We start from the raw sequence: 25,116 nt of genomic DNA, 5'->3' as shown, positions 1-25,116 counted from the left end.
ATTACAAATGCAATGGCTAGACAGCAAAGGATGCCAGAACTAGTTGAAAACTAAAACCGATAACTATTTTGGCAAAACTGAAAACCTAAATTGATGTTTCAACCCACGTAGTACTTGTTTTATGGTACATTTATATATGTGGTACAAGTTGATATATTATTATGAATGTCATATATTTGGATGCTATATTAATTTTTTTGATAAATAAATTTCTGTTACAGATGACTTCTTCTATGCCCCCACTCATGACAGCAACTTGTGAAATTTGTGGGAAGAGTTGTGGTAAATATACAACCAAGTCGGGTAAAAATATTGGAAGAGAATTTTTCAAGTGTGAAGATTCATGTAATTTTTTCATGTGGGTGGACCAACTACATCTATGTAGATGTGGTAAAGGTCAATGCAAAGTACGAACTGCGATGAAAGGTCCAAACAAGGGACAGTATTTTCTATGTTGCCCAAGTTCAACTGGGGTAATTTATTTCTACTATTGACCTATACCTATAGATAATTTATGATTTTTGTTTAATTCGATGTTAAATTTCAACGACCCTAATTACATCTATTATTTGATATAGGCTGATAACCGTGGATGTGGTATGTTTGTATGGTTGAAAGATGAAACATATATCTCTACCATACAACATACATCATGTTCAGAAAACTCAAGCTCAACATCAACATCATCCAGACCACTTTCCGTTTCAAACGAGTACATGAAAGGATATCTGGAAGGGACACTTAAAGGATTAGAGGACCAAACAAATAAGATGAAAGACATCCTCCATGCATTCAAGTCTTTAGACTTGGAAAAAAAGTGAAAATTTGGGGAATTATGTAATAGTTAACTTGCACAAGGCATTGTTAATACTGTATTTTATTCATCCTTTGGAAACCATGTTTTTTTCATTGGTGTGTAATATTTTATTGTCCCAAAAAAATTTATATGCTTATAGTATTTTAATGTTATTTTTGTAATTATTGGTTTAAAAGAAAAGTAAAAAAAAAAAACTGTTTCTGAAACAAGCATTACCAAACGGCAGAAATGTCGTTTCTGCGTTCTGAAACTGTTCTAGAAACAGATTCACCAAACAGCTTTAAATCGTTTAAAAACGGCGTTTTGACACAGAAACTGAAATTTCCGTTTCTGACACGAAACGGAGTTTCTGGAACAGAAACGATACCAAACGGAGCCTATGTCAAAATGTCGTTTCTTTTGTTTTGTTTTGTTTTTGAACGAAACTGGAAGGACGGAACTACCTTTTGTCATTCCGTAAATTCTCGTTTTTTTTTTCACTTTTTGTTAAAAAAAAAAAAAAAAAAGAAACATACCATAAATGCACCAAATGCTTTATTCCGTTTTTTTGTTTCTATAGAACAAAAAAACTCTAGAAACGTTTTTTTAGAACGTTACCAAACGCAGCCTCAAAATCTAACTTCCAACATGACTAGAAATAGCTTAAACTAACTAGTATGATTACTAGTTACTCAACTGACCAAAAGAATTGGAACAACTCCTATTCTAGCTAGGACTCGAAATTAAACTAAATAATAAATAACTTCCATATTCCTATGACCTAACCTTATTTTGGACCAAAGGCTCAACATGCATCAAACCCAACTTAAGGCTTATTTATATTAAAATAAATCTACTTTTGTAATTTTTCTGCATCAGGTAGACGGAACTGTATAGACTGTATACAATCAACATACCAAAAGGGGTCCGTTTGGTTTGAACCAGTACTTTATCAGTCCATACAACTGATCCATCATCCATGATCCCAACCAATGATAAGTAATAACTGATCCTAGAGAGACATGCATAAGATGAAATATTGGATTGGTCATTTCGGCCAATCTGATCTTGATACTTGAGACTTGTTCAGTTTTTTTGGGTGAATAAAATAATTCATTACCAAGGAGAAGAAAAATGTACAGAATCCCCTATGGGGAGGGGGGGAGAGGAAGGGGAACAAGAGCCACCCTCAAGGAAGGTAAAGGGTTTGGAGCAAAGATGGGGAGAGACCCCAAGATTCAACAATGTGACTATTCCTATGCGAGGTATTACAAGTTTTGGTAATTCTAGAGACCTTAGCTTTAACATCAAAGGATATGGAATCCCAAATCTGGCTGAGAGTGCGAAAGTTGGAGGCCCATTTCTGTGGTTGCGCTCCATCCAGATCTGGTTGATGGTAGTACAGAAAGCGAGCTTCCCCACAATATCACAAATGGAAATCCAACAAATGTCATATCCATCGATAGCCATTCCCTATGAAAAGAGAGAATTCTTCTACTCCTGGGCTAGCATTTTACAAGGATTCATTTCCAAATGGAGGAGGAAAGAGGGCAAGCAAAAAGGAGATGCTCAATATCTTCAGTAGCAGACCCGCAAAGGCAACACAAAGGAGAGAAAGGGATCCTCTGATTGCTGAGGAAACCATGGGTAGGGAGGCAGTTGGTGAGAGCTCGCCACGTGGTGAAGGTGTGACTTGGAATGTGATGCTTAAACCAAACGATCTTATGCCAAAGGGAGGTAGAGCCTCGAGGCCTGATGAAGTCCCAAGTGGCTTTGGATGAGAATGAGCCAGTCGTGGCGGGAGTCTAGATAATAGAATCCCCCATTCTCAGTTGGGCATCAAAGATTGAAGGTAATGATCACCAAATATCATATAGTTGAGGGGAAGAGGAAGCTATAGGAGCCACTTTCCCAAAGTCAAAATATCTCGGACCAATGCCTACGTCGGGAGGCCAGTACTATAGATGGTCCTTGCACTAATGTGGTGGAGTAAAACTCTTTTTGGTGCCAAGGGTCGAACCAAAGGGAAGTGGAGGATCCATCTCCAACTTGGTAGGCAATAGCCCCGGAAACTATAGGCTTGAGCTCCAAGATCTTACGCCAGACACAAGATGCATTTTCTGGGATGGGGATAGTCCAGAGGGACTAAAAGCGAAGGAGACCTGAATAAACCTAATTGTTAAGTTATATGGAGTTTTTTGGTCTTCTATTAAATCGTTACTTTTTCTTCTAATGTAATGGACATATTTTTCCTTCTGTAAAGTTGGTAACTTAGGGCTTTGACTTTTAGAGAGTTTTTTTTTTTTTACCAATCATATTTTGGTAGGTTGTATGGGTCAAGGGCAGGTTGTGGTAATTTTAAAATCATAATTCAGTGGATTTAACAGTCAAAGCTATAGATTTCAGTCTCCTTTCTATGGCTTACATAAACCCTTATACTGGGTTTTCTTGCGGGAAAACCTTAGCATTCTTTGAACCATATGCTGCTGCTATATGCATGGTTCAAGGAATCGGGAGTGGATCAGTTGATTTGGCTGATTTGAATCGGAGTTGGATGAGACTGTTCCTGATTATGTGTGATTTGAAACAGCCAATTCTGTGGCTTTTCAGGATATTTTGGCCAATTCCATCTTGAGCGGAATCAGAATCAGTGGAGGCTGATCCTGTTGCAGATTCCACTTTCGTTAACCATGGCTATAGTGCCTCCCTTGATCAAGAAATCACATGGCACCTAGGAAATCACCTTTACATGGCATTTATCTATATTACAACGGTATCTCATAGCATTTTCTAATTGCTAAATCTTTTTGGGTGTAATATTTTGCATCATTGCCAATGTCCTTTATTCACTTTATATTCCTTCAATTTCTTGGTGTCTAATAAGAAATGGAAAAGCTTTTCTGCTGGGAATCATTTCAAAACCACTCTGCTGGGTTGTTGCCCTTCTGCTGGCCTTTGTGGAGGGATGCTTTGACACTAGCCATCTTATGAGAAATCCTCCACCTTGGTCCCAATACCCTTTTTTGATTTTTACCCCTTTATTGATTTTTTTGCTTTCTGTAATGAGTTGAAGTTATGAATTTTCTAATTCATTCAAACAAAAAAGATGAGAACACTGGCTTTCTTTTTTGCAATGTAGCAGAAGGCTTAGGCTGGAATTTTAATAAGAGGAGAAGGGTTACAAAATTGGGGACCTTTTTGGACTTCCATCTTAGCTTTCATGCTAGAAAATTGGCTTATCCAATATTCTTGCAGCCTAGGTCTCCAAGGTAATACCAAAAAAAAATCAGAAATTTATGTTACTTGTTTGTGGCTAATAGAACTTTTGAACAGTTGCAATTTCAGCTATGGATCTTATCACAGTGAAACTCTCTCACCATATTAATTGTAGACTGAAATCTATAACTTTCTTCTTCTTGTTTCTTTGAATATTTCCAATTCATATTCTTCAACTGGATAGTATTCCATGTAAATTTTTTGTTATGGTTGAATGGTGGCATATCCTTACTATGGCTCTAAATTTCTAATAGAACGTTCCATATGACATGCCAATTTCATAATAAATGACGTGTTGATTCAGCATTAGTTATTATATGTCAGTGCAACATGTCCTTGCTAAAGTTGAGAATATCAATTTGGTTTTAACAAATATGTCAACTGGAACCATCCTTTTTATGAAGTTGTATGATTTTGATATGATTTTTCTTCTTTTTAGGGTCGAATTATGACCATCTGTTAGCAAAATTATTGAAAATTAAAAATGTTGAATGTTAGAAAGGTAACCTGATGGATTCTGCTATTAACCTAATGTACCCATGCTGTCATCGTTTAATGAACTAAGGCCCCACTTGTTTAGAGGGGGTTTTAGTGGGGTGGGATTTAAGGGGTGGGAAAGTCGTACTATACGAAAAAACAAGGTGAAATTGATAGTGTTTGGTTATATGGGGTGGAAAAGTTCCGAGACAACATTGGGAAGTGAGCTTTCTGTGTTTGCTGACATAGCCTCCACTCCATCCCCTTCCAAAGTCCCACCAAATTAGTGGGTCTCTCGCACTGTTCATGGGTGGTAAACGTTGCAACTGCTCGTGTTTTGTTCTCCCCGCCACGGTGGCTCCCTCCCTGCTACGTTGATGTCACATCTTGAACCATATTTGCATCACTGGAAGATTCATCCTATCGGTGACAATGTGGAACACATGCTTCCACAGCTCCTTTGCGTTCTTGAAAAGGGCATTCCAACAGAGAGCGAGAGAAACATTAAATGGCATGTCCCTCAATAGATTATTGCTCAAGGCATCCAATCCTGGTTCTATATCTTCTTCTCTGAAGTTTCCAGTGGGGTTCTACTCTCTTCTATGCGAAGGTTTATTCTTCAGTTAAAGAGGAGAAAGAGGAGAGAGTAGTAGTTCCAGAAGTCTCCGATGTACTAGCTTCTGGAATTAGTCGTCCATTGTCGGAAATACTCCAAGAACTCAGTAAACGAGTTCCAGATTCTTTCATCAGAGTCCGAATGGAAGACGGTTTCGCCTTTTTTCACTCAGTTCAATAGCATCGATTTTGTTGGGATTAAAGCTGGATAAAGGGGAGCAGGAGAGGAGATTTGTAATATCAAATAAAAGAAAAGATGGCCGGAAATTGGAATAGTGAGGAAAGAAGGGAAGAAATCACGTCTCTATTCCCCATCCCTTGTCTCTATGCTCCAACCCTCTTCATCTCTCACCTCTGCCATTTCTCTCCTCACTTTCCTTTGGAAGATTCCACATGGAGCACGGCAACCAAATGCTATCGGGGTGGGAAAGATCAACTTTCCTTCATCTTTACTTCTCCTGTCCTTTGTCTACCAACACGTGGGTCCCATTCTGACAACCACCCACCCCACACTCCCCTCTAAAGAAACGGGCCGTAAATTTTTTTCTCATTTGTAGAAATATGTTACGTAAGGTCTTCTTAGTGTTGCATAATTTCTGGCATTTTTACCTCGTTTCTACGGTCTTCAATAACCTTCCACTACTTTTTGTGTACTCCTAAGAGGGGGGGGGGGTTGGAATTTAGTTCGAAGCTGAAACCTTGATATGTAAAACCTTGATTATTACGTATCATAATTTTCAGAATTTATAACCTCTTCTGTTCATCCCCTTGGTTTACCTCCAATACTTTGGGATTCTTTTTGTAACTTGTATTTTTTGTATCGTCTGCTTCCCCTTGGTTTTGTTATCCCTTAATCTATTGGTCTTGCACTTTCGCCCAGCCATCAATTCTGTATTTGGTTTTTCCCTCATCTTATTTTTCTGTTGGTTGTCCTTGAGCGCCCGCCTATCCTCTGCTCATGTTTGTTGCTCTCAGGTGCATGCTCTTGTTCCTCATATTTTCAGGACCATCTCATCATTTATTTCTCTGGTACTGTAGACCTATATATCATCATTGGACACACCTCATCATATTTATGCCCTCTTGCGTTGTTTTGATTGTCAAAGAGTACAACAATTGGGTATTATTTTAGTATGACATTAATTGATAGGCTTATATGGATTTACTGTTTCTAAACTTGTCTGCGTTAATGTTTTTGTGTAGGTTTCAGGGAGGTTGTTTTCTGATTCTGGGTTTAGACGAAGTACAAGGCTTTCTGGAGAAGCAGCGGCCACATCAAACACCATGCAAGTTGGAGTAAATGGACCCAGTCACTCTTCCTCGAAATACCTTGGAGCAATTTCTTCATCATCATCAAAGTTGAGTTCTGCAAGTCTTCGTTCTGTGACCTTTCGAAAGGGACAATCCTGGTCTGCAGAAAGTTGTGATGAAGGTTGATAAGCTTTCCTGTAATTTTCTGTCTTCAATTCAGAAGCACACCGTCCTTGTTATTTTTTTAATCCCTATCATGCCTGGAAAATATCATTTTTAAATTAATGGGACCATATTTCTGATTATTTTTAAGCATATTTTCCTCTTAAGATTTAGTTAGGGATTCTTTGACTGGTGTTTGGTCTGTAAGAGTGAACAAGATTAAAGAGAGGAATATGAGAAATAAACTCTGGCATCTGGAAATTAACCTTTTTCAACTGTAGCAAATTTCATTTTGGAATATTATAGTAACTATTGAAGATTGACAGTTGGAGCTACATAATGATTAATGACCTGGTTCTCTAATGTATCGCTAGGACTCAAGGAACCTAAACCCAAATAGGATCACTAACCAACTTAAAATAGGTACTGATTACAGGCCTCATAACAGAATATAAAATCAACTTACAGCACCCAAAACAATGCTTATACAGTCCCTTATGTATATCAGTAATGCCCAACAACAGTAGGACAAAGTCCCACTAAAAGACACAGCAAATAACAGAAGAATACCCCTAGCCGCAGGTCACAATTTATGTTGAATATCAAGAAAATAATCAGACCATGAACTCAAGCATTACTCAAGAGGATAGGTTAGAGATTACCATAAAAAATAATAGTCCATATAAGAAGTCAAACAACTCAAACCCCAGAAAAAAAGCCTGAAACAAAACTGGGTGGTTCTTGAATTAGGTCAAGATAGGGTGATTTTTCAGATCTCAGGAAATAAGCCTCTTCTGACGCTGAACTGCAGGTCAAGTGGGGCTTATGGGGGCCTGTGTGATCCCCAAAAGATGGACTTCAAAGGTTCCATATTACTATTGCAGATGAATGTTTTATACTTTGCCTTTGTTCTGCTTATTGTTGCCTAAGGACATCACTCATCAGAACAATAGCAGTAGCTCATGCTTACCTTCTTGTAGGGAGACGACTAGAGGCTTCTGATGATGCTCGTTTGGATTTTACAGAAACAGCATCTTCTAGTGCATCTCCCTTGGGGGACGATATATCTGTTGAATGGGAGCAAAAGAGCACGTTGGTTGGTGGGGCGATCACAGATGGTTTCAGAGTTTCAAATGGTGTCTCAGAGCTACTTGCCCTCCTTAGGACTCTCGGAGAAGGTTACAGGCTTTCCTGTATGTATAGATGTCAGGTATTTCATTGTGCCTTCTGAAAACAAATGAGTGAACAGAAAGAAACACCACTGGACCTGATATATGGGGAATTTTTTAATGTAAGAACAGGATGCTCTGGATGTCTTTTTGAAGCTTTCTCACAAGCAGTATAATACAGGATGGGTACTTTCTCAGGTAATTTTGGTTTTGCATATTTGTCTTCTCCTTTCTGTCACACTTAAAGGGAACGAGGAGCATTATGCCCTGTTGTAATTTCAATTTTTTTTTTTTTTAATGAAATGTTTTTGGTTCTTTTGCTTAAGACATGGGAGTGTCCAATTCTGGGGATCCAGAACAATCTTTACCTAAAAGATGCCTTTCCTACTGGAAGGCCCAAAGACGGAATCTAGAAGTACTATTTTATTTAATGAATTTTCTTTTTGCCTTAAACTGTCTGTAATTACTTATTTCTAATTTAAATTTTGTTTATGAAATGTATTTGTTTATTCTGATGACGATCACTGTTTAAAAATTGTCATATAATTTTTTTAGTGATTACCTCCAATGAAAGGGATTAATTTCACATTTGATTGCATCTGCATCTTCATATGCTTCCTTGTCTAAAAAATGTACTAATTTTAGTATTTACTTTGGTTATCGGGCACTGCAACACTAATAAATGTTTTTTTTTTTTTTTGGGTGGATAATAAATGCATTAAAAGAAAGGGGAGGGAGAATACAGCCCCAAGGGGAGGTTACAAACCCAATAATGGTAACCAGTGCCCAGAAAGGACTACATCCAAGGCCTGATGGGCTAGAAGACTCAAAAACATGTCACAAGCATGTCCATTACATTACAAAAGCCCATATGGGCTTAAAAACAAGCAAGGGCAACCAAGTCAAACCCAGTTGGGGTTTATACTATCTCTTCTCTTCATTTTTCCAGCTGCCAATGGAGCACTGCCGGCAAGAGGGGTGCCACTTTGGGGGGCGCTGGCCTTGCAAAGGGCCATGGCCAAGCTTGCAGCTGGCCTAGCAGAGGTGACAGCCACGACTGAGATGTGCCGGCTTTGCAGAGGGCAACGGCGAAGTGGCTGCCGACCAGGTATAGCTGGGGAGCCAAACGACTGCTTGCCATGCAGCTGGCAGCAAATTGGCAGTAGCCGAGAGAGCCAGGCAGATAGGGTGGCTGGCCAAGCTAGGCTGGCGGCGAACGGCTATATACTGTGCAGGCTGGCTTGTGACCAAGCGGCGGTGGAACAAGTCAGGCAGAGCATGATGGTGACTGGCATGGGAGCAGGCAAATGGAGTCAGAGGCGAGGAGGCTGCTGGCTGAGTGGGAATCCAAACGATCATAGAGATCTAGCAGGGATGGTGACCTACGGGGCTGGCGGCCAAGACGGGACTACAACTGAGATGAAGCTCCTGCAGGGGATGAAGATGCAGAGAAAGGAAGGAGAGGAGGAAGAAGAGAGAGGGTGAGAGGGAGAGAGGGACAGAGAGAGGGAGTGAGGGAAAGGATGAGAGAAGGAGAAGGGAGGGAGAGAGGCGGGGGAGCAGCCTGGCCATGAGGGAGGGAGAGAGGCAGGGGAACAGCCCGGCCTCATGGCTAGGCTGCTCCAAAGCGGCGGCCGGTTGGAACTTTCCTTCGCTTAGGGTTTTCAAGCGGGTGAAACAGCTTTATTTGTGGGCAGTGAGTGAAATTGATTCCCGAAGATAGGTTACAGTAGATGTCCCTAACTGTCTAATAAATGTTCAATGCAGGTTGGAAAAGCGTATTTTGAGCTGGTAGATTATCTAGGAGCTGATCAAGCCTTTAATCTTGCACGCCGAGCATCACCTTACAGTCTAGAAGGAATGGATGTATACTCTACGGTTCTGTATGTGAGTTTCTTTCTCCATTCTGAGTTTTTTATTGTACTTTTTAGGATAGTTTTACTGCCCTATTACCCTGCTAAATGAACATTGCTTGGCCGTGCATTTATTGATATCCTGTGGTACTAATACCTGTATTTGGTACTGCATGATACCTTTCATATTCAATCGGGTATCCTACTGTACTGTCAATTATTTTTAATTCCTGAACGCCTGTGGAGGGAAAAATTCTTTCTGGTGAAAGAAATAATTTCCATCATAATCATCTTCGTTATTATTATTACTGATGTTAAGTGTTGAAGAGAAGACTGCCCTATTGATTAATGACTGACAATTAAACCAGGATCTCTCCTTGTGGGACTCCATCTGGCATGTGAACCTTGTGGGCCTATTGTCCAATCAAGGCTGTGGTCATTTACCAAGTTTTAGCTTAATGTATATCACATGCTGACATGCAGAGAAATAGAACTTCAAAAAGATTGAAAAAGCACTTTCCTAGGAAATAGTTACTGTTGAAGTACGAAAGGGTGGGGGTGGGGAGGGGCAAGGGGGATGCCAATACAGGAGTGGCGAAAGTTTAACTTTCGCTCTGAAATTTGACATGTGGCCAATCCAGACCTGGGCCTATCTATCGTGTGGCCAATCCAGACCCAGACACAGGAGTGGCAAAAGTTTAACTTTCGCTCTGAAATTTGACATGTGGCCAATCCAGACCTGGGCCTATCTATCATGTGGCCAATCCAGACCCAGGCCTATCTATCGTCCAACGACACATTACAAATGATAGAGAAGCACAACAATGAGAATGTCATAGCCAGCAACACGTAACAAATGACAGAGAAGCGCAACAAAAGAGAATCTGTAAGACAGTGGATTAGGAGCCCAAGGAGAAAAAATATTTATTATACCCCAACAGGTTAATAACATATATATGCATCTCTCTCTCCTAGTGCCAGCTTTAGCGAGCTCTTCAGCTATGGAATCACTTGATCTTGGATTCAGAGCTAAACGAGATGCTCAATGAGGAAGCTAGAGATCATTATCTCCTAATCAATCTCCGCCGATACCACTGATTACTGAACCTTCCTCCATTCATTTAACTACTACTTTGGAGTCTCCTTCCACTATTGGTGGGGAATGCATTAAACACCATTTTATTGCCTTAGAAGGCCAATACAGCTGGTTTTTATTGCCCAATCTTTGTACTGTTTTGTGCAAAGTATGGGAACATGCTAGTGTAGATAATTTTCGTCTGAGGTGATGTTTATTTCTGAGGTCTATTGCATCAAATATTTGTAACCTGTGCTTACCCCTATTAAATCTCTAATGCTGCACTTGTTATATTTGATGTTGGCAGCCCATATGGTTCAGAATTTCATTTGATTTTGACCGAAATTTCACGAAATATTTGGTTTCGAGAAGCCTTGAAACGAAACAAGGGTTGACTGTACAAGCATATAAGATTTCGACCGAAATTTTCAGCATTTCGACCGAAATTTTGGCTTATTTCAGCAAAATTTTGTGCTTCGTACCCTTTTGCTTAAGAACTCAAAAATACTGGAAAACCTAATTTTTTGTCCTGAATCAAGACTTGGTGGTCAATTGTGTCCCATCCACTTCAACGTTTGGGTGGATTTGAAGTATCATTTGGTCAAATATCCTCAACTTTAAAAAAATTCTACGTAGGGCTGTTGTGATCAGGGTTTAAAGTATCGGATTGCATCATATCGCATCGGCCGATTTGTATTGGTATTGGTTAGTATCAGTACGGTACTTATTTATCTAAAATTGTCTGTATTGACTGATACAGGACCGATACAGTCCGATACAGGTAAGATATGCCTCCTTTAAACCTACAAAACAGAAACCATGAGTGAGATACAAAACTGTAAGCAACCGAAGGATTGGGAAACTTATTTCTCTCTTTGATCTGAGTTAGAGGAAATCATCTAACATAAAAAACGGCAATAATCTTCACCATTTCAACTAGGTTTGGGGACTTATAGTGTTCAAATCTGGATTGGAAAAGGTGAAGTTGCAAATATTTGTTATCTTTTTTTTTCGGTGCTCAAATAACTTTTTTTCTTTACCTTTTTTTGTTTTTGTTTTTTGTTTTTTGTTTTTTGTTTTTTGTTTTTTGTTTTTTGTTTTTTGTTTTTTGTTTTTTGTTTTTTGTTTTGGTTTTTGTTTTTGTTTTTTTTTTTTATTCTTTTTGTTTTTTGTTTTTTTGTTTTTTTGTTTTTTTGTTTTTTTTGGTGGTTATGTATCACTAGATTATGCAAAAACAACTCAATTTCTTGCATCAATCTTCTATTGTATAATAAAGTGTTTCATGCTTCAAAATTGTATTTTTCCGTTGATCATTTTCATGCATATTGTTAGAACATCAGGTTACTGCAACCAGATCAAGGCAAAGAGAAAGGGAGAAGAGAAGAAGAAAGACAAAGAAAAGAGAGAGAACCACAAGCACCAAAATCATGGGACTGTGGCTAGAATAGAATGCCTAGCCACATGCCCCTCCTCTTTTTATAATATTCCATCAATAAAAATAATATGGGGACTAAAATATCATTGTACCCTTTGCACTAAAACATAGAGATAGCCAAACAACCCAATAAGACCAAAATAGCCCTAGAGACTCAACACATATCTTTAACGTATCTTGCATCTCTCCAATATGACATGATATGTCTCGTAAATCAATCCTCTGATACGATTCCCGATACCAATGCTTAAATCCTTGGGTTGTAATCGACTTTTAGAGTTTTTTTTTTTGGTGAATAATATATGAATTAAAAGAAGGGGGAGGAAAAATACAATCCCAAATGCGAAATTACGAACCCAATAAGGGTAATAAAAGCCCATAAAGGGTTACATCCAAGGCCCATATGGGCTTGAATACTCAAAAACATGTCACAAACATGTCTATTACAAGTGAAAAGCCCACATGGGCTTAAAGACAAAGCAAGGAAGCCCATTATAAGAAAGGGCAACTAAGTCAATTCCAGGTAGGGTTCCACAAACTCTAATAACAAACTATCTCATCTCTTCATCTTCTCAGCCGCTAGGAGAGCACTACCATCAAGTGTAACACCCTAATCTGATATTTATACCCCTACTTGTGGACAGGCAAGAAGAAAGAGCAGAGGAATCCAATGCTGGCATGGTTGGCAGTTATGGAGTGCCAAGAAAGCAGAACCCCACCTGCTCCTGTTCAGCTTGCCAATATCATTGGGGAACTCATAAGGAGGGGTGGACAAAGAGGTAAGTTTAAGTACAAGACTAAGAATAGTAGGAAAAAAAATGCGAAATGAGGACTTCCCAGGGGGTCACCCATCCTAATACTACTCTCACCCAAGCACGCTTAACTACGGAGTTTTATGGGATTTGGTGCATTAGTGCTGGTATGATCGCACCCACATTGGTAGGTCCAAAACTGGCCAGCCAATTTTGCCTAGCAGAATGTAATTTTTGGGTTTTTACACTGTGGAACATAGTTTTTAAGACGGTAAGGCGACGGAGGCATTTGAGGGTCTTTCAGAGCGCCTTAGCGATAAGGCGGGCATAAAGCGTCGTCTTATCAACTAAAGTGTTCCTGTGTAATTTTTTTATAAAACCAATCTATTTGGCTCAAATCCTAGTTGAATCCTATTACTCGTATGTTAAATAAATATTAAAGGTTTATATTTATACCAATGTAAGATATTCATTAAGAAAACAAATCAATTAAGTGAATAAACTAAGTTCATCTTCATCAATCATCAATCATAAATCATCATAACATATTAACATATAATATAAATACATAATTATGAAACAAAATTATAAATATAAAGAAAAAAAGACATAAAAAATACAAGTATTTATTATACTTTCCTCTATGATGCCAAAATGAGTCCTAAGGTCATCCACTATATTTCTACTCCCGTCAAAGAAGAATGAAGCTCACCGCTACCGGAGCAAAATGGTCGCTTGGATCAGTGGTTCTTCCTTGTTCCTTGATTCCTTCTTAGAGCCCTTTCTTAAACCCTTGACAAAATCCAAACCCTGTTTGTGAATCATGTTTTTGTTTTGTTTGTTTTGGTTATTTTTGATGGAGTAAAGCTGATCCCATACATCTCAAGTGTTAACAAAACCATACACTTACCAATAAAAAATGTATATTTGGAATCTTCATCAAGTAATTTTAAAATGTGTTTAAAAAAAAAAAATCCCATAAGACGCCACTTCATATAAGGCGGAGCACTGCCTTACCATCTCTAGACCGCATCAGCGCCAAGGCGCTGCTAAGGCGTCGCCTTACCAGCGCCTTAAAAACTATGTTGTGGAGCCCACCTCTGTTGTGCAAAATTCCCATTATACCCCTATAGGAAGAGACTTAAATAGGCATGAAATGCATACTTTAGAGGAAATGAATTTATAGACTACTAGGTTTTATATATATATATATATATATAGTATGTATGTAATTTAAATGGAAATAAAATAGGGCAGCCAACTTAAGAAGGTAGCCAAACAAACCTTAGTTATAAGGATTTAAGAGGGCAACCAAACAGACCTTAGCAATACTTGAAGAGGGCCAGCCAAACAGACCCTTGGGGCTGCCTTATATATAAGGGATAATGGGCTGAGATTGCATCAAACGTGACTGCTATAACAGTAAGGAGAAAAAGGAAGAAAGGAGAAGGAGAAGAAGGAAAGAGAAGGAAGAAGAGGAAGAAAGAGAAGTGAGGAGGGAACTCACTCACCTCAGGCTGCTCTTAGATCAACTCTGCACCCAGGTAAGTGAACTTACTACTGTAGTAAGGTTAATTAGGTAATTTCATGTAGATTGGGCAGCTAGGGTTAGGGTTTTACCCAATTGTTAACTGCCAGGGAATCCTTGTAAGTAGAATAGCTGCCCAGTAAAGAAAGTCCTAATTTCTATAGGCTATTGGGGACCCAACTGGTAAAAAAACCCTATCCCTGCTAAACCCTAGAACATAGGACTACTTATTTTTCAGTAGGGATTATGCAATAAGGGCTGGAATAGGGTTGATTTAGTGGAAATTCTGCCAAAACCCTAGGAACATAATTTTATTCAAGCTGAAATTATGCAATAGGGGCTGAATTAATTAGGTTAGGTTAGTACTTATAAATGTTCATCTCAAATTGATGGCCAAGGCATGAGAAATACTCTAATTTTGCGGTTCTTTTTAAATTCCTACACTATGCCTGCAGAATTAGACTATATTAGTTGGTGGGTGTAATAAATTGAAAACCAAAATTGGGTCAACTTGGCATTTAACCTTTTTCCTTACTGACCTAAGATAAGTATTGGAAATTCAAAATGAAAAATGGATGCAATTTGGGCACTACAACAAACATGGTACCGGTTTTGACCCAGGTAACCCGCTGTCTTCAAGGTGTCGACTTCAGGAAATAGACTAGCAACGGGTGATGCGTTATATCAGTGGGCTAAATACTGAGATTCGACTTGAGTTGACTAGCATTGATTTCAGGTCTGTTGATGTGGCAGTGGCTCATGCCAAGACAGATGAAGAGAAGTCTATTTATTGGAAGAGTATGCTCAAGACTCCTTCAGTTTATAGACCTCCACCACGTATGGAGGAAAAGAAGCCTAAAGCTCGCAGAGTTGAAGAGAATAGGTTAGAGTTCAACAAGAATAGTGATGGCTTGAAGAACATTAGATGCCATAGTTGTGGCGATAAGGGTCACTATTCCAACAAGTGTCTAAACAGGACTCGTTCAGTGAACGTAGCAGAGAAGCAGCAGACAGAGAATAGTGAAGATGAATCTCATTTATATCCTTATCCCCTCGAGGACGATGATATTGTCGATGATGAAGATGATGATGTAAAAGCTCATTCAACTAGTCTTTCATCATTTTCAAATAGACTAGTTGATAAGGCTCCTCTCTTCAGACAGAAGGGTACTCTTCTGCACTGTTCTGAACCTACTGATATTCATACAGTTGTTGATACTGGGGCAGAATCAAATTTTATATCTGCTGAATTTGTTCGAGCACACAACCTTTCATAGAAACAACATTTCAAGAAGATTCATGTGCAAGGTTTTGGACCCACAGCTCGAGAAGAGGCCACTGCAATTGTTTGAGTACACTTATAGTTTGGGCCGTTACAGTACCATGTCACCTGTTTTGTCATCCCATTGGCGCACTACGACATTCTTTTTGGCCGACCTTGGCAGCGACATGCAGGCATTCTCTATGATGGCGTAAGGAACACCATCAAGGTGAAGCAAGGAGGTCGTATGTACTTAGTGAGGCCACATGCATTATTAGACATGCCACATCGTCGACTAACTCTTGCTTTAATGCATAGTTTTTAAGGCGGTAAGGCGACAGAAGGCGTTTGAGGGTCTTTCGGAGCGCCTTAGCGATAAAGCGGGCATAAAGCGTCGCCTTATTGACTAAAGCGTTCCTGTGTAATTTTTTTATAAAACCAATCCATTTGGCTCAAATCCTAGTTGAATCCTATTACTCATATGTTAAATAAATATTAAAGGTTCATATTCATACCAATGTAAGATATTCATCAAGAAAACAAATCAATAAAATGAATAAACTAAGTTCATCTTCATCAATCATCAATCATCAATCATCATAACATATTAAAATATAATATAAATACGTAATTATGAAGCAAAATTATAAAAATAAAGAAAAGAAGACATAAAAAATACAAGTATTTATTATACTTACCTCTATGATGCCAAAATGAGTGCCTAAGCCCTAAGATCATCCACTATTTTTCTACTCCTGTCAATGAAGAATGAAGCTCACTGCTGCCGGAGCAAAATGGTTGCCTAGATAAGTGGTTCTTCCTTGTTCCTTAATTCCTTCTCAAAACCCTTTCTTAAAACCCTTGACAAAATCCAAACCCTGTTTGTGAATCATGTTTTTGTTTTGTTTGTTTTGGTTATTTTTGGTGGACTAAAGTTGATCCCATACATCTCAATTGTTAATAAAATCATACACCTACCAATAAAAAATCTATATTTGAGATCTTCATCAAGTAATTTTAAAATGTGTTTAAAAAAAAAAAACCCCATAAGGCGCCACTTCACGTAAGGCGGAGCACTACGTTACCATCTCTAGACTGCATCAGCGCCAAGGCGCTAATAAGGCGTCGCCTTAGCAGCACCTTAAAAACTATGCTTCAGTGACACGTCAGCCTACTCTCCCTCTTAGAGTTATGTTCCCATCTGCTTCGAGATACGTGCCATCTCATCACCGAGCAACTTACAAGGGTATCTTGGGAGCATGACCTAACTCGACAGAGTCGAGTTCTTTTAAGACCGGGAGAGCTGATGCAGCTCGGCGATGGATTTAGGGAACTATCTTTGGACTTGATTTTTATTTACTTTCCTTTATTATTTGGTTTGTTTAAATTAAATTATTTGTTGATTGTGGCCCATAAGCGATCTGATTCCGACTGTTGGAACCTGGATCCGTATCAGAGGGGACCAGCCATAGGGGGAGAGGATGGAGGCTACGGTGGTAGATCTAGTCGAGCCAGAGGAGGAGATAATTCTAGGAGTGACCAGGGGAAGAAAGATACCCGTAGGGTACCAAGGGTCAAGCCATAGCAAGGTGGAGAGGAGCCATTGTCAATAGTACAGGATATGGCAGGAAGGGCAAGGGGTCTGGAGTTGAGGATGCAACGCTAGATCCACGAAGCCTCAGGGGGAAGGGGAGTAGTCCACAGGGAATCAGATTTAAGGGGACAGAATAAACCCAGGAGACCCAGATGCTTCGCTGCTTGGAGACAATCTTCTAGATAAGCTTAAGGATTGCAGCATAATTGACATCCTTGATTTTATGAAGGCCCAAGCCACCTTCAGCCTTAGGCTGACAAACCTTTGACCAGCTCATAGGGTGAAGGAATCTGGTGGCATCAGTACGTTTCCAAAGGAAGGCACAAAGAAGAGAGTCGATGGCTTTGGAGGTGGAAGCCGGGAGACGAAAGATTCCGAACCAGTAAAGATATAGGGATTGGAAGACAGATTGGATAAGAACAAGGTGACCAACATATGAGAGCAGCTTGCCTTTCCAAAGTTGGAGCCTTTTCTTGATGGAGTCAAGGATGGGGGAAAAATTGTGGGAAGCGAGCTGAGAGGAAAGAAGGGGGAGCCCGAGGTATCTGACAGGGAGGGTTCCCAATGAGAAACCAGAGATGGCAAGGAGTTGGGCTTGACAAACATTGAAAACACCCCAAAGGAAAAGGTTGGATTTGAGGAGATTGATTTTCAAACCCGAAAGGGAGTTAAAGAGGTGAAGGGAGGCTATGATGTTGGTGATGGAAGCCGGGTCAGCTTTAGGGAAGATCATGAGATCATCTGCAAAAGTGAGGTGGGTAAGTGTGAGAGTTTTTTACATTTGGGGATTAGGGAGATGAGGTGTTGATCAGTGGAGGATTGAATGTAGTGGGAGAGGACTTCGAGGGCCAGACAAAAGAGGAAGGGGGAGAGGGCCACCCTTGTCTGATGCTTACCAGGGCTGCCATTGAGGAGTACAGAGAAGCAGGGGGGGTGGAGATGCAAGAGAGAATCTAGTGGACAAAGGATGGGGAATGACATTTGGAGGACTTTGGAGATGAACTCCCAGCGGATAGAATCGAATGCCTTATGAATGTCGCTCTTAAGAAGGGCAGCAAGAGAATGGGCCTTACGATTGAAGCCTCTGACAATCTCATGGCAAAGGTTGTTATCAGAAATACTTATCCTAGCGATGAAGGCAGGTTGATTTGGACTGACAGGGAAATCAATGACCTTTTGAATACGGTTGGCGAGGATCTTGGCAAAGAATTTGTAGAGGAGATTGCAGAGGGAGATGGGCCTGAAGTCAGACATGCATTGGGCTCCCTCCTTCTTGGGGATGAGGCAGAGGAAAGAGTGATTGATGCTAGAAATTTGGGAGGGGTTGAGGAAGAAGTTGCGGATGGCGAAAGATGAGATTGTCATGAATGATATGCTAGCAAGAGGAGAAGAAGCCCATGCTGAAGCCATCAGGGCCCGGAGCTTTATTGGATTTGTGATGAAGGACCACAGAAAGGATCTCATCGTCCGAGGGAATTGCTTGAAGGGATGGTAATCAGGGACAAATTTATTAAGGATGTTGGGGAGCATGGGAGAGGCTGAAGTGGAGGGGGATGGAAGAGATCATCGAAGAAGGTGACAACTTCAGCTTTGATGTCATAAGGGGAGAGAAGCTCCCGACTGGAGCGGGAGATGAGCTTATGGATAGAGTTGGCATTGGTTTGGCTTTTGAGGGAGCGATGAAAGTATGCCGAATTGGAATCACCAAGTCAAGCCACTTGATCCTGGAATTCTGATGAAGGAAAGATTCTTCCTGGGCAAGACAGGAGGAGAGATCCAATGCTGCCAATTTTTCCTCAATAGCCAGTGAAGAATTGAGAGGGTCCTGTTGGAGCCTGGACTGAATGAGATCAAGTTTCTCTTGGCCAGCGGTGACCTGCGCAGAGATGTTTCCAAATGATGCGGAGTTCCTGGCTCTTTGGTCTAGACTTAATCCAACAGAAAATGACTTTGAGAGGTTATTTAGGCAAGAGATGACATGGCTGCCATATTTCGTGGGGTCCAAAGGCAAACTACCACTTTGGTTGTTCTTTTTTCCAATTTAATGCTTCAAACATATGTAAACATGCTTAAATAAGCAATCCTTATTAATTATCTATGATGACACTTTTTGACATTGGTGTCCCACTAGATTTTTTTTTAATTTTTTTTTCGTTATTACATATTTTAATTGATTTTATTTAATTGATTATATAAGAGAAAGTATACCAAAACATACAATATACTATGCTAACCTAGTGTCCGAAGCCAAATGTGTGTGTGTTTACAATCATTTGACAATTAGAGGTTTAGTGAATGATTTGACTTGTTAGTAATGATAGAGGACACCTTTATTTATAATAGGATTGCAATTTAACCGAATAGGAAAAGTAAGGTGTCTATGACTAAGCATCCTTATCTAAAACTAACCATTGTTATCTCAACGCTCCCCCTCAAGTTGTTGTAAAGATATCATACATGCCCAACTTGGAGACAAGAGGATGATGCACCTTATAATTCAAAGCTTTGGTAAATGATAAACACATCAGCTAACTGGTTAACTAAACTGAGAAATGGCATACAAATTGTTCCTTGGTTAAGCTTCTCTTTGACGAAGTGTCTATCAATTTCAACGTGCTTTGTTCTGTTGTGCTGGACTAGATTATGAGCAATACTAATGGCCACCTTATTGTCACAATAGAGCCGCATAGGGCCTTTAAAAGTAACTCCAAGTCATCTCTGGTAGAAACATTGCTGACAACATCATTTTATGCCATGAAATTGTTTATGGCTTTGATCGTAAATCCCACTTCCTAGTCGACTTTCTAAAAATTGATATCCATAAGGCTTTTGATTCCATTCGTTGGGACTTCCTTTGCAACACCCTTCTCATGATGGCCTTCCCCCCAAATTTTGTTCGTTGGATCTATGCTTGTATCTCTTCCCCCAGGTTCTCTGTTCTCGTCAACGGAAGCCCCGCGGGGAACTTTCACTCCTCGGTTGGGATTCGTCAAGGCTGCCCCTTATCCCCCTATCTCTTCTCCCTTGGCCTTGAAGTCCTTTTTAGGTCAATCCAATCATCCACTAACCTCCACCTTATCTCCCCTATCTCCAAATGCAAATCTATCTCCCTCACTCATCTGGCCTTCGCGGATGATCTCATGATCTTCTTAAAAGCCGATCCCTCCTCCATTGCTTCCATCATGACCTCCCTCCGCCTTTTTGAGAGCCTCTCGGGTCTCAAAATCAATCTTCTCAAGTCCCACCTCTTCACCTCTGGGATCTCTGGGACCTTGAAGGATCTTCTCCTCCAAATCACGGGATTCTCCCTTAGCTCTCTTCCAGTTAAATACCTGGGCCTCCCTCTCATCTCTGCCAGGCTCTCGGCCCACCATTGCACCCCAATTCTTGACCTCTTGCGTAAGCGACTTCAACTCTGGAAGAGCAAGCTCTTATCCTATGTGAGCCGTCTGGAGCTCGCCAGATCTATCCTCTAATCCATGTACCTATATTGGTTTGGGATCTTCGTCCTCCCTCCCCCCACCATAAAAGCCATTGAGTCCCTCATCAGCTTCTTCCTTTGGAAAGGAACTAATTCCACCAGATTCCTCCGCCCCTCTAGCTGGAATTCTGTCTGCCTGCCCAAAGTTAAGGGTGGCCTCGGCCTTTAGAGCATTAAAGACATGAACAAAGCGGGCATCCTCAAGCTGATTTGGAGAATTGCTTCAAAGAAAAACAGTATCCAGATGTGGATCTTAAGCCACATGAGCTCACAAATCCCTTGTGCCATTGCACGTTACTCAATTTTTACACTAGAGCGGGACTGTGGGACACAACAAACTGCTTCTTGCTTTGCCACATAGCAAGATTACCCCCAAAGAAAGAACAATATTCAGATGTGGATCTCCAATCATCAATAGATTCTACCCAATCAGCATTAGTGAAGGCTTTAAACTTCAAGCTTTAAGTGCCCATTATTGGAGAAAATGAGGCCTTTCCCAGGCGCAGACTTTATGTATCTCAATATACCGCCTTGGGATGTCACGTGTGAGGATCATGAAGGAATCGACTAACAACCCCACAACGCAGGCAATCGTAGGTTGAGTATGGAACAAGTAGATCAACCGGTTAACTAGCCTTTGGTACTGTTCTTTATCAACAAATTCACTCCTGGTATTACTGAGTTGATGGTTGACTTCCATGGGAGATTCTGCAAGCTTGCATCCAAGCATACTAGTCTCACTAAGAAGCTTTAAGACATACTTCCGTTGTTAAATAAAGATACCTTTGCTAGATCTTGTAACTTCAATTCTAAGGAACTACCGACGAGGTCCTAAATCTGTATTCTTGAACTCCTTTGGTAGTAGTGCCTTGAGATTGGAAATTTCATCATCATCATTGCATGTAATTACAATATCGTCAATATAAACAATCAAAGCAGTAATCTAGCTGCCATTCCTCTTGAAGAAGAGGTATTAGCTTTTGACTCTGTCGTTACCCAAACTTTTGCATAGCTTTTAGGAAACGACCAAACTATACTCTAGGAGATTGTTTGAGACCATTTATGGGATATTTGTAATTTGCAGACACGACCAACAATAGATGAAGATGTAAAGACGAGGGGGAATATCCATATATATTTCGTCTTCAAGATCCACGTTAAGGAATGCATTGTTTGACTGTGAAAACCCACTTCTACCTTTTAAAATAGAAGAGAGAGAGAGACAGAGTCTTGCGATTTGTGCAAGGGAGTCCCAATAGTTAAATTGGGGCTGCCCACTTCTACTCTTTATATAGAGCTCAAATCAGCTATTACAAGTCAGATATAAGTTCTACTATGAATAGGAATCCAAAACATAATAGAAAACTAACATAGGCTTACTAGCTTCAAACTTAGATATCAGTCCTAGTTGAACTACGACAATCCTAGTTGTACTAGGAAAACACCAAGGGAGGAGCCTGCGGTCATGATGGACTTCTAACATACCCAACTAATTTCTTCCCTCGAGGAGGGGACAAGCTCCTTGGTACCATTTCTATCTAATGCTAACATTTCCTCTACCGTAGCAGCCTTCCACTTCGGATCTTTGGTTGCCTCTTTCCAGTCCTATGGAATAGACACAGAAGACAATGAGGAAACAAATGCCCTATAGGAAGGAGATAGGGATTCATAAGAAATAAAATGGGAGATGGGGTGTTAAGTACAAGAATGAATTCCTTTTCGAACAACAATGGGACGATCATCATCCAATGGAGCTACAGAAGCATTATTAGGTATAGGAGAAATATTACCCAATGATGGAGGTGACCGAAATATTACTTGATGATGGAAGTAATGGATCTGGTGAAGGTTTCGTAGTGGGGTATGGCTGGTTCAAGGTTTCCACTGATACTGTCGAAATTTCCCTTGTTTCCACGGTATCCCAGGACTCCGGTACCAAATATTATGTGACTTTTAAAAGTCACTGGATTTGACCAGTATCGACCAAATGGGAGTTTTCCTCAAAATATGGGAATTTTCCTTTAAATGTGGGAATTTTCGAGTGGACCAATGGGTCAACCTTTATAAAACCTTCTTAAGTGGGAAACCAAGCCTTTTTATTTCAAAATTTCAACCTTCTTCCCCTATTTCTTCTCTATAAAGTGGGAAACTTGGGAAAACACTTAAGATTTTGCCCTTGTGCCATCAAATCTTCATTCTAAGCTTGGATCTTGCACATTCATAACAAATCTACTTGAGGAAAAGAGTTTGGACCAAAAAGTAAAATCCCATCTCCCCAAACCTTGTGTGCTATCTTCGAGAGCACCGGTTCATTTGGACATGGTGGTGGGTATGGATAGTAGGGTGGATCTTCTACTTCATTTGGACAAGAGGGTAGTTCAGGGGGTGGGCCATCTTTTGTTGACAATATCTTTGGATATCCATCCCAACCTTGTATACCACATCCACATCCTATCACTATTATCTCTGACTGAGCCACTCCCTAGGCTGGGATACCTAGCTAATGTTGATGATGCATCTTATAGATGGGCAATGACGGACTACCAAAACAATTGAGCTCAAAACATGTCATGGGACTAGAATGTGGTGCATTCAGTGGAGCAACTATGATATTTGTAGTGGTATGCAGCTCGTGGACTGGAACTACCTAGACACTATACTTGGAATTGGCTGTTGAGTGTTGAGTGTTGACTATTGATGCTTTAGACGTGAGACTTCAGAGATAACTCACATTATGTAATATTATTATTTATTTTGGATCATTTACATTATGTTTTGTTTGCTTTAAACTTTTAAAAATGTATTTCACATTTTTAGTTAGGAACTTGTATATGTACTTATGTAATATAGTTTCAGTCAACAACTCAATGTACATTAGCAAACTTTGGTCAACACCACAAGTATGACTTTAGGTGTTTTCCATGAAACTAATTATGTGAATGGGTTAGAAATGTTTAAAATGGGAAGTATACAAAAAATTAGACAAAAAAAAAAACACATTTTGGGGGTCGAAACCAAAGTTTCCACTAAACCGGGAAAATTTCCTTGGTTTCCTCGAAATGTCCCAAGTTTTGACCCAAATTTCGGTCTCCCCAAGGGGTCAAAACCAGGTTGAACTTTGGTCAACACCACAAGTACTACTTTAGGTGTTTTCCATGAAACTAATTATGTAAATGGGTTAGAAATGTCTAAAATGGGATGTACACAAAAAATCAGGCAAAAAAAAAAAAAAAAAAAAACACATTTTGGGGGTTGAAACCAAAGTTTCCACAACACTGGGAAAATTTCCGTGGTTTCCTCGAAATTTCCCAAGTTTTGACCGAAATTTTGGTCTCCCCAAGGGTCAAAATCAGATTGAAACCCGATATTTTGAACCTTGGCTGGTCACCAATGGTATCTTTTACCTTGGATCTCCGAGTATAAGTGATCACATCCTTTATTTTCGGAACCAGCATCTCCCCCTGAATTGGGCGCATCATGCTCTTCCTTAAGACTCTCACCCTAAAGAGGCAATGTAAAAATGTGATATCCATAGTGACATAAAGACGGCGGGTAGGAGCATGGTAGCATTTATACCCATTTTGAGAGTTCGGGTAACGAAGAAAAACACACTGAAGGGAACGAGGATCTAACTTGGAACGGGAAGAGGAGGAGTTATGGGCAAAACTGACGCACCCAAAGACCCTAAGAGGAAGGGAAGAAGCAATAGATGGATTTAGGAGAAAGGAAATTGGTGGCTTGGAGTTAAGGATACTAGAAGGGACACGATTGATAAGATGGGCAGCAGCGAGGACAACATTGCCCCAATAAGTTTTAGGTCCCAATGGTGAATAACAGGGGGCATGTGTGACAAAATGCCATTAGAGTTAAGGTATTGTGGAAACCTACCATCAATATATTCTGTGCCATCATCACTGCGAAGGACCAAAACAATAGCATTAAACTGTGTTCTAAGCATGGCATGGGATGACTAGAAACAGTTAAAGGCATCAGACTTATAATGAAGTAGGTAAACCCAAGTAAGACGTGCAATTTTGAATAAAAGTAACAAATCAACGAAAACCATTTCGATCACTTTTATTATCAGTAGTGGATAAGATACACGACTATGTTTGGAAAATTCGCATAAGTCACAAGAAATTCATTCGAAACCACAAATTCTAACTAAATCAGGAAATATTCTACATAAATATGAAAAGAGGGATGCCTCAGATGATGGTGCCATTGGTGGAGTTGTATGAGAGGGCTGTCTGCCCGACAAGTATGAGCTGTAAGCCTGGAACAGGGGTATACAAGGTTGGTGGCGATTCCAAGTAATAAAGCCCATCACGGACATGACCTTACCCAATCGTTTCACCGTTACTAGATCATGAAGCACTCAATGAGTGGAA

General features: G+C 40.0%; 1 protein-coding gene and 1 pseudogene across 10 annotated transcripts in view; one reads left to right on the top strand and one right to left on the bottom strand.

Annotated features, from left to right (window-relative positions):
- The window catches only part of LOC122066387 (cell division cycle protein 27 homolog B-like), a 78,692-nt gene that overhangs the window by 29,028 nt on the left and 24,548 nt on the right, over nt 1-25,116 (top strand). For 9 of the 10 annotated variants that reach the window (XM_042630199.1, XM_042630224.1, XM_042630220.1 and 6 more), the window contains 4 exons: nt 6,368-6,596; nt 7,558-7,787; nt 7,879-7,944; nt 9,514-9,633. In XM_042630199.1, coding sequence (XP_042486133.1) covers nt 6,368-6,596; nt 7,558-7,787; nt 7,879-7,944; nt 9,514-9,633 — 645 coding nt within the window. The remainder of the gene's footprint in view (nt 1-6,367; nt 6,597-7,557; nt 7,788-7,878; nt 7,945-9,513; nt 9,634-25,116) is intronic. The other variant, XM_042630204.1, reaches the window with a different exon arrangement.
- Nucleotides 12,925-13,042, bottom strand: LOC122072368 (annotated as a pseudogene).

Source organism: Macadamia integrifolia, chromosome 2 (assembly GCF_013358625.1).
Source record: "Macadamia integrifolia cultivar HAES 741 chromosome 2, SCU_Mint_v3, whole genome shotgun sequence".
NCBI classification, from domain to species: Eukaryota; Viridiplantae; Streptophyta; class Magnoliopsida; order Proteales; family Proteaceae; genus Macadamia; species Macadamia integrifolia.
The sequence above is the reverse complement of the archived record's forward strand: the minus strand, read 5'-3'. Positions and strand labels throughout refer to the sequence as shown.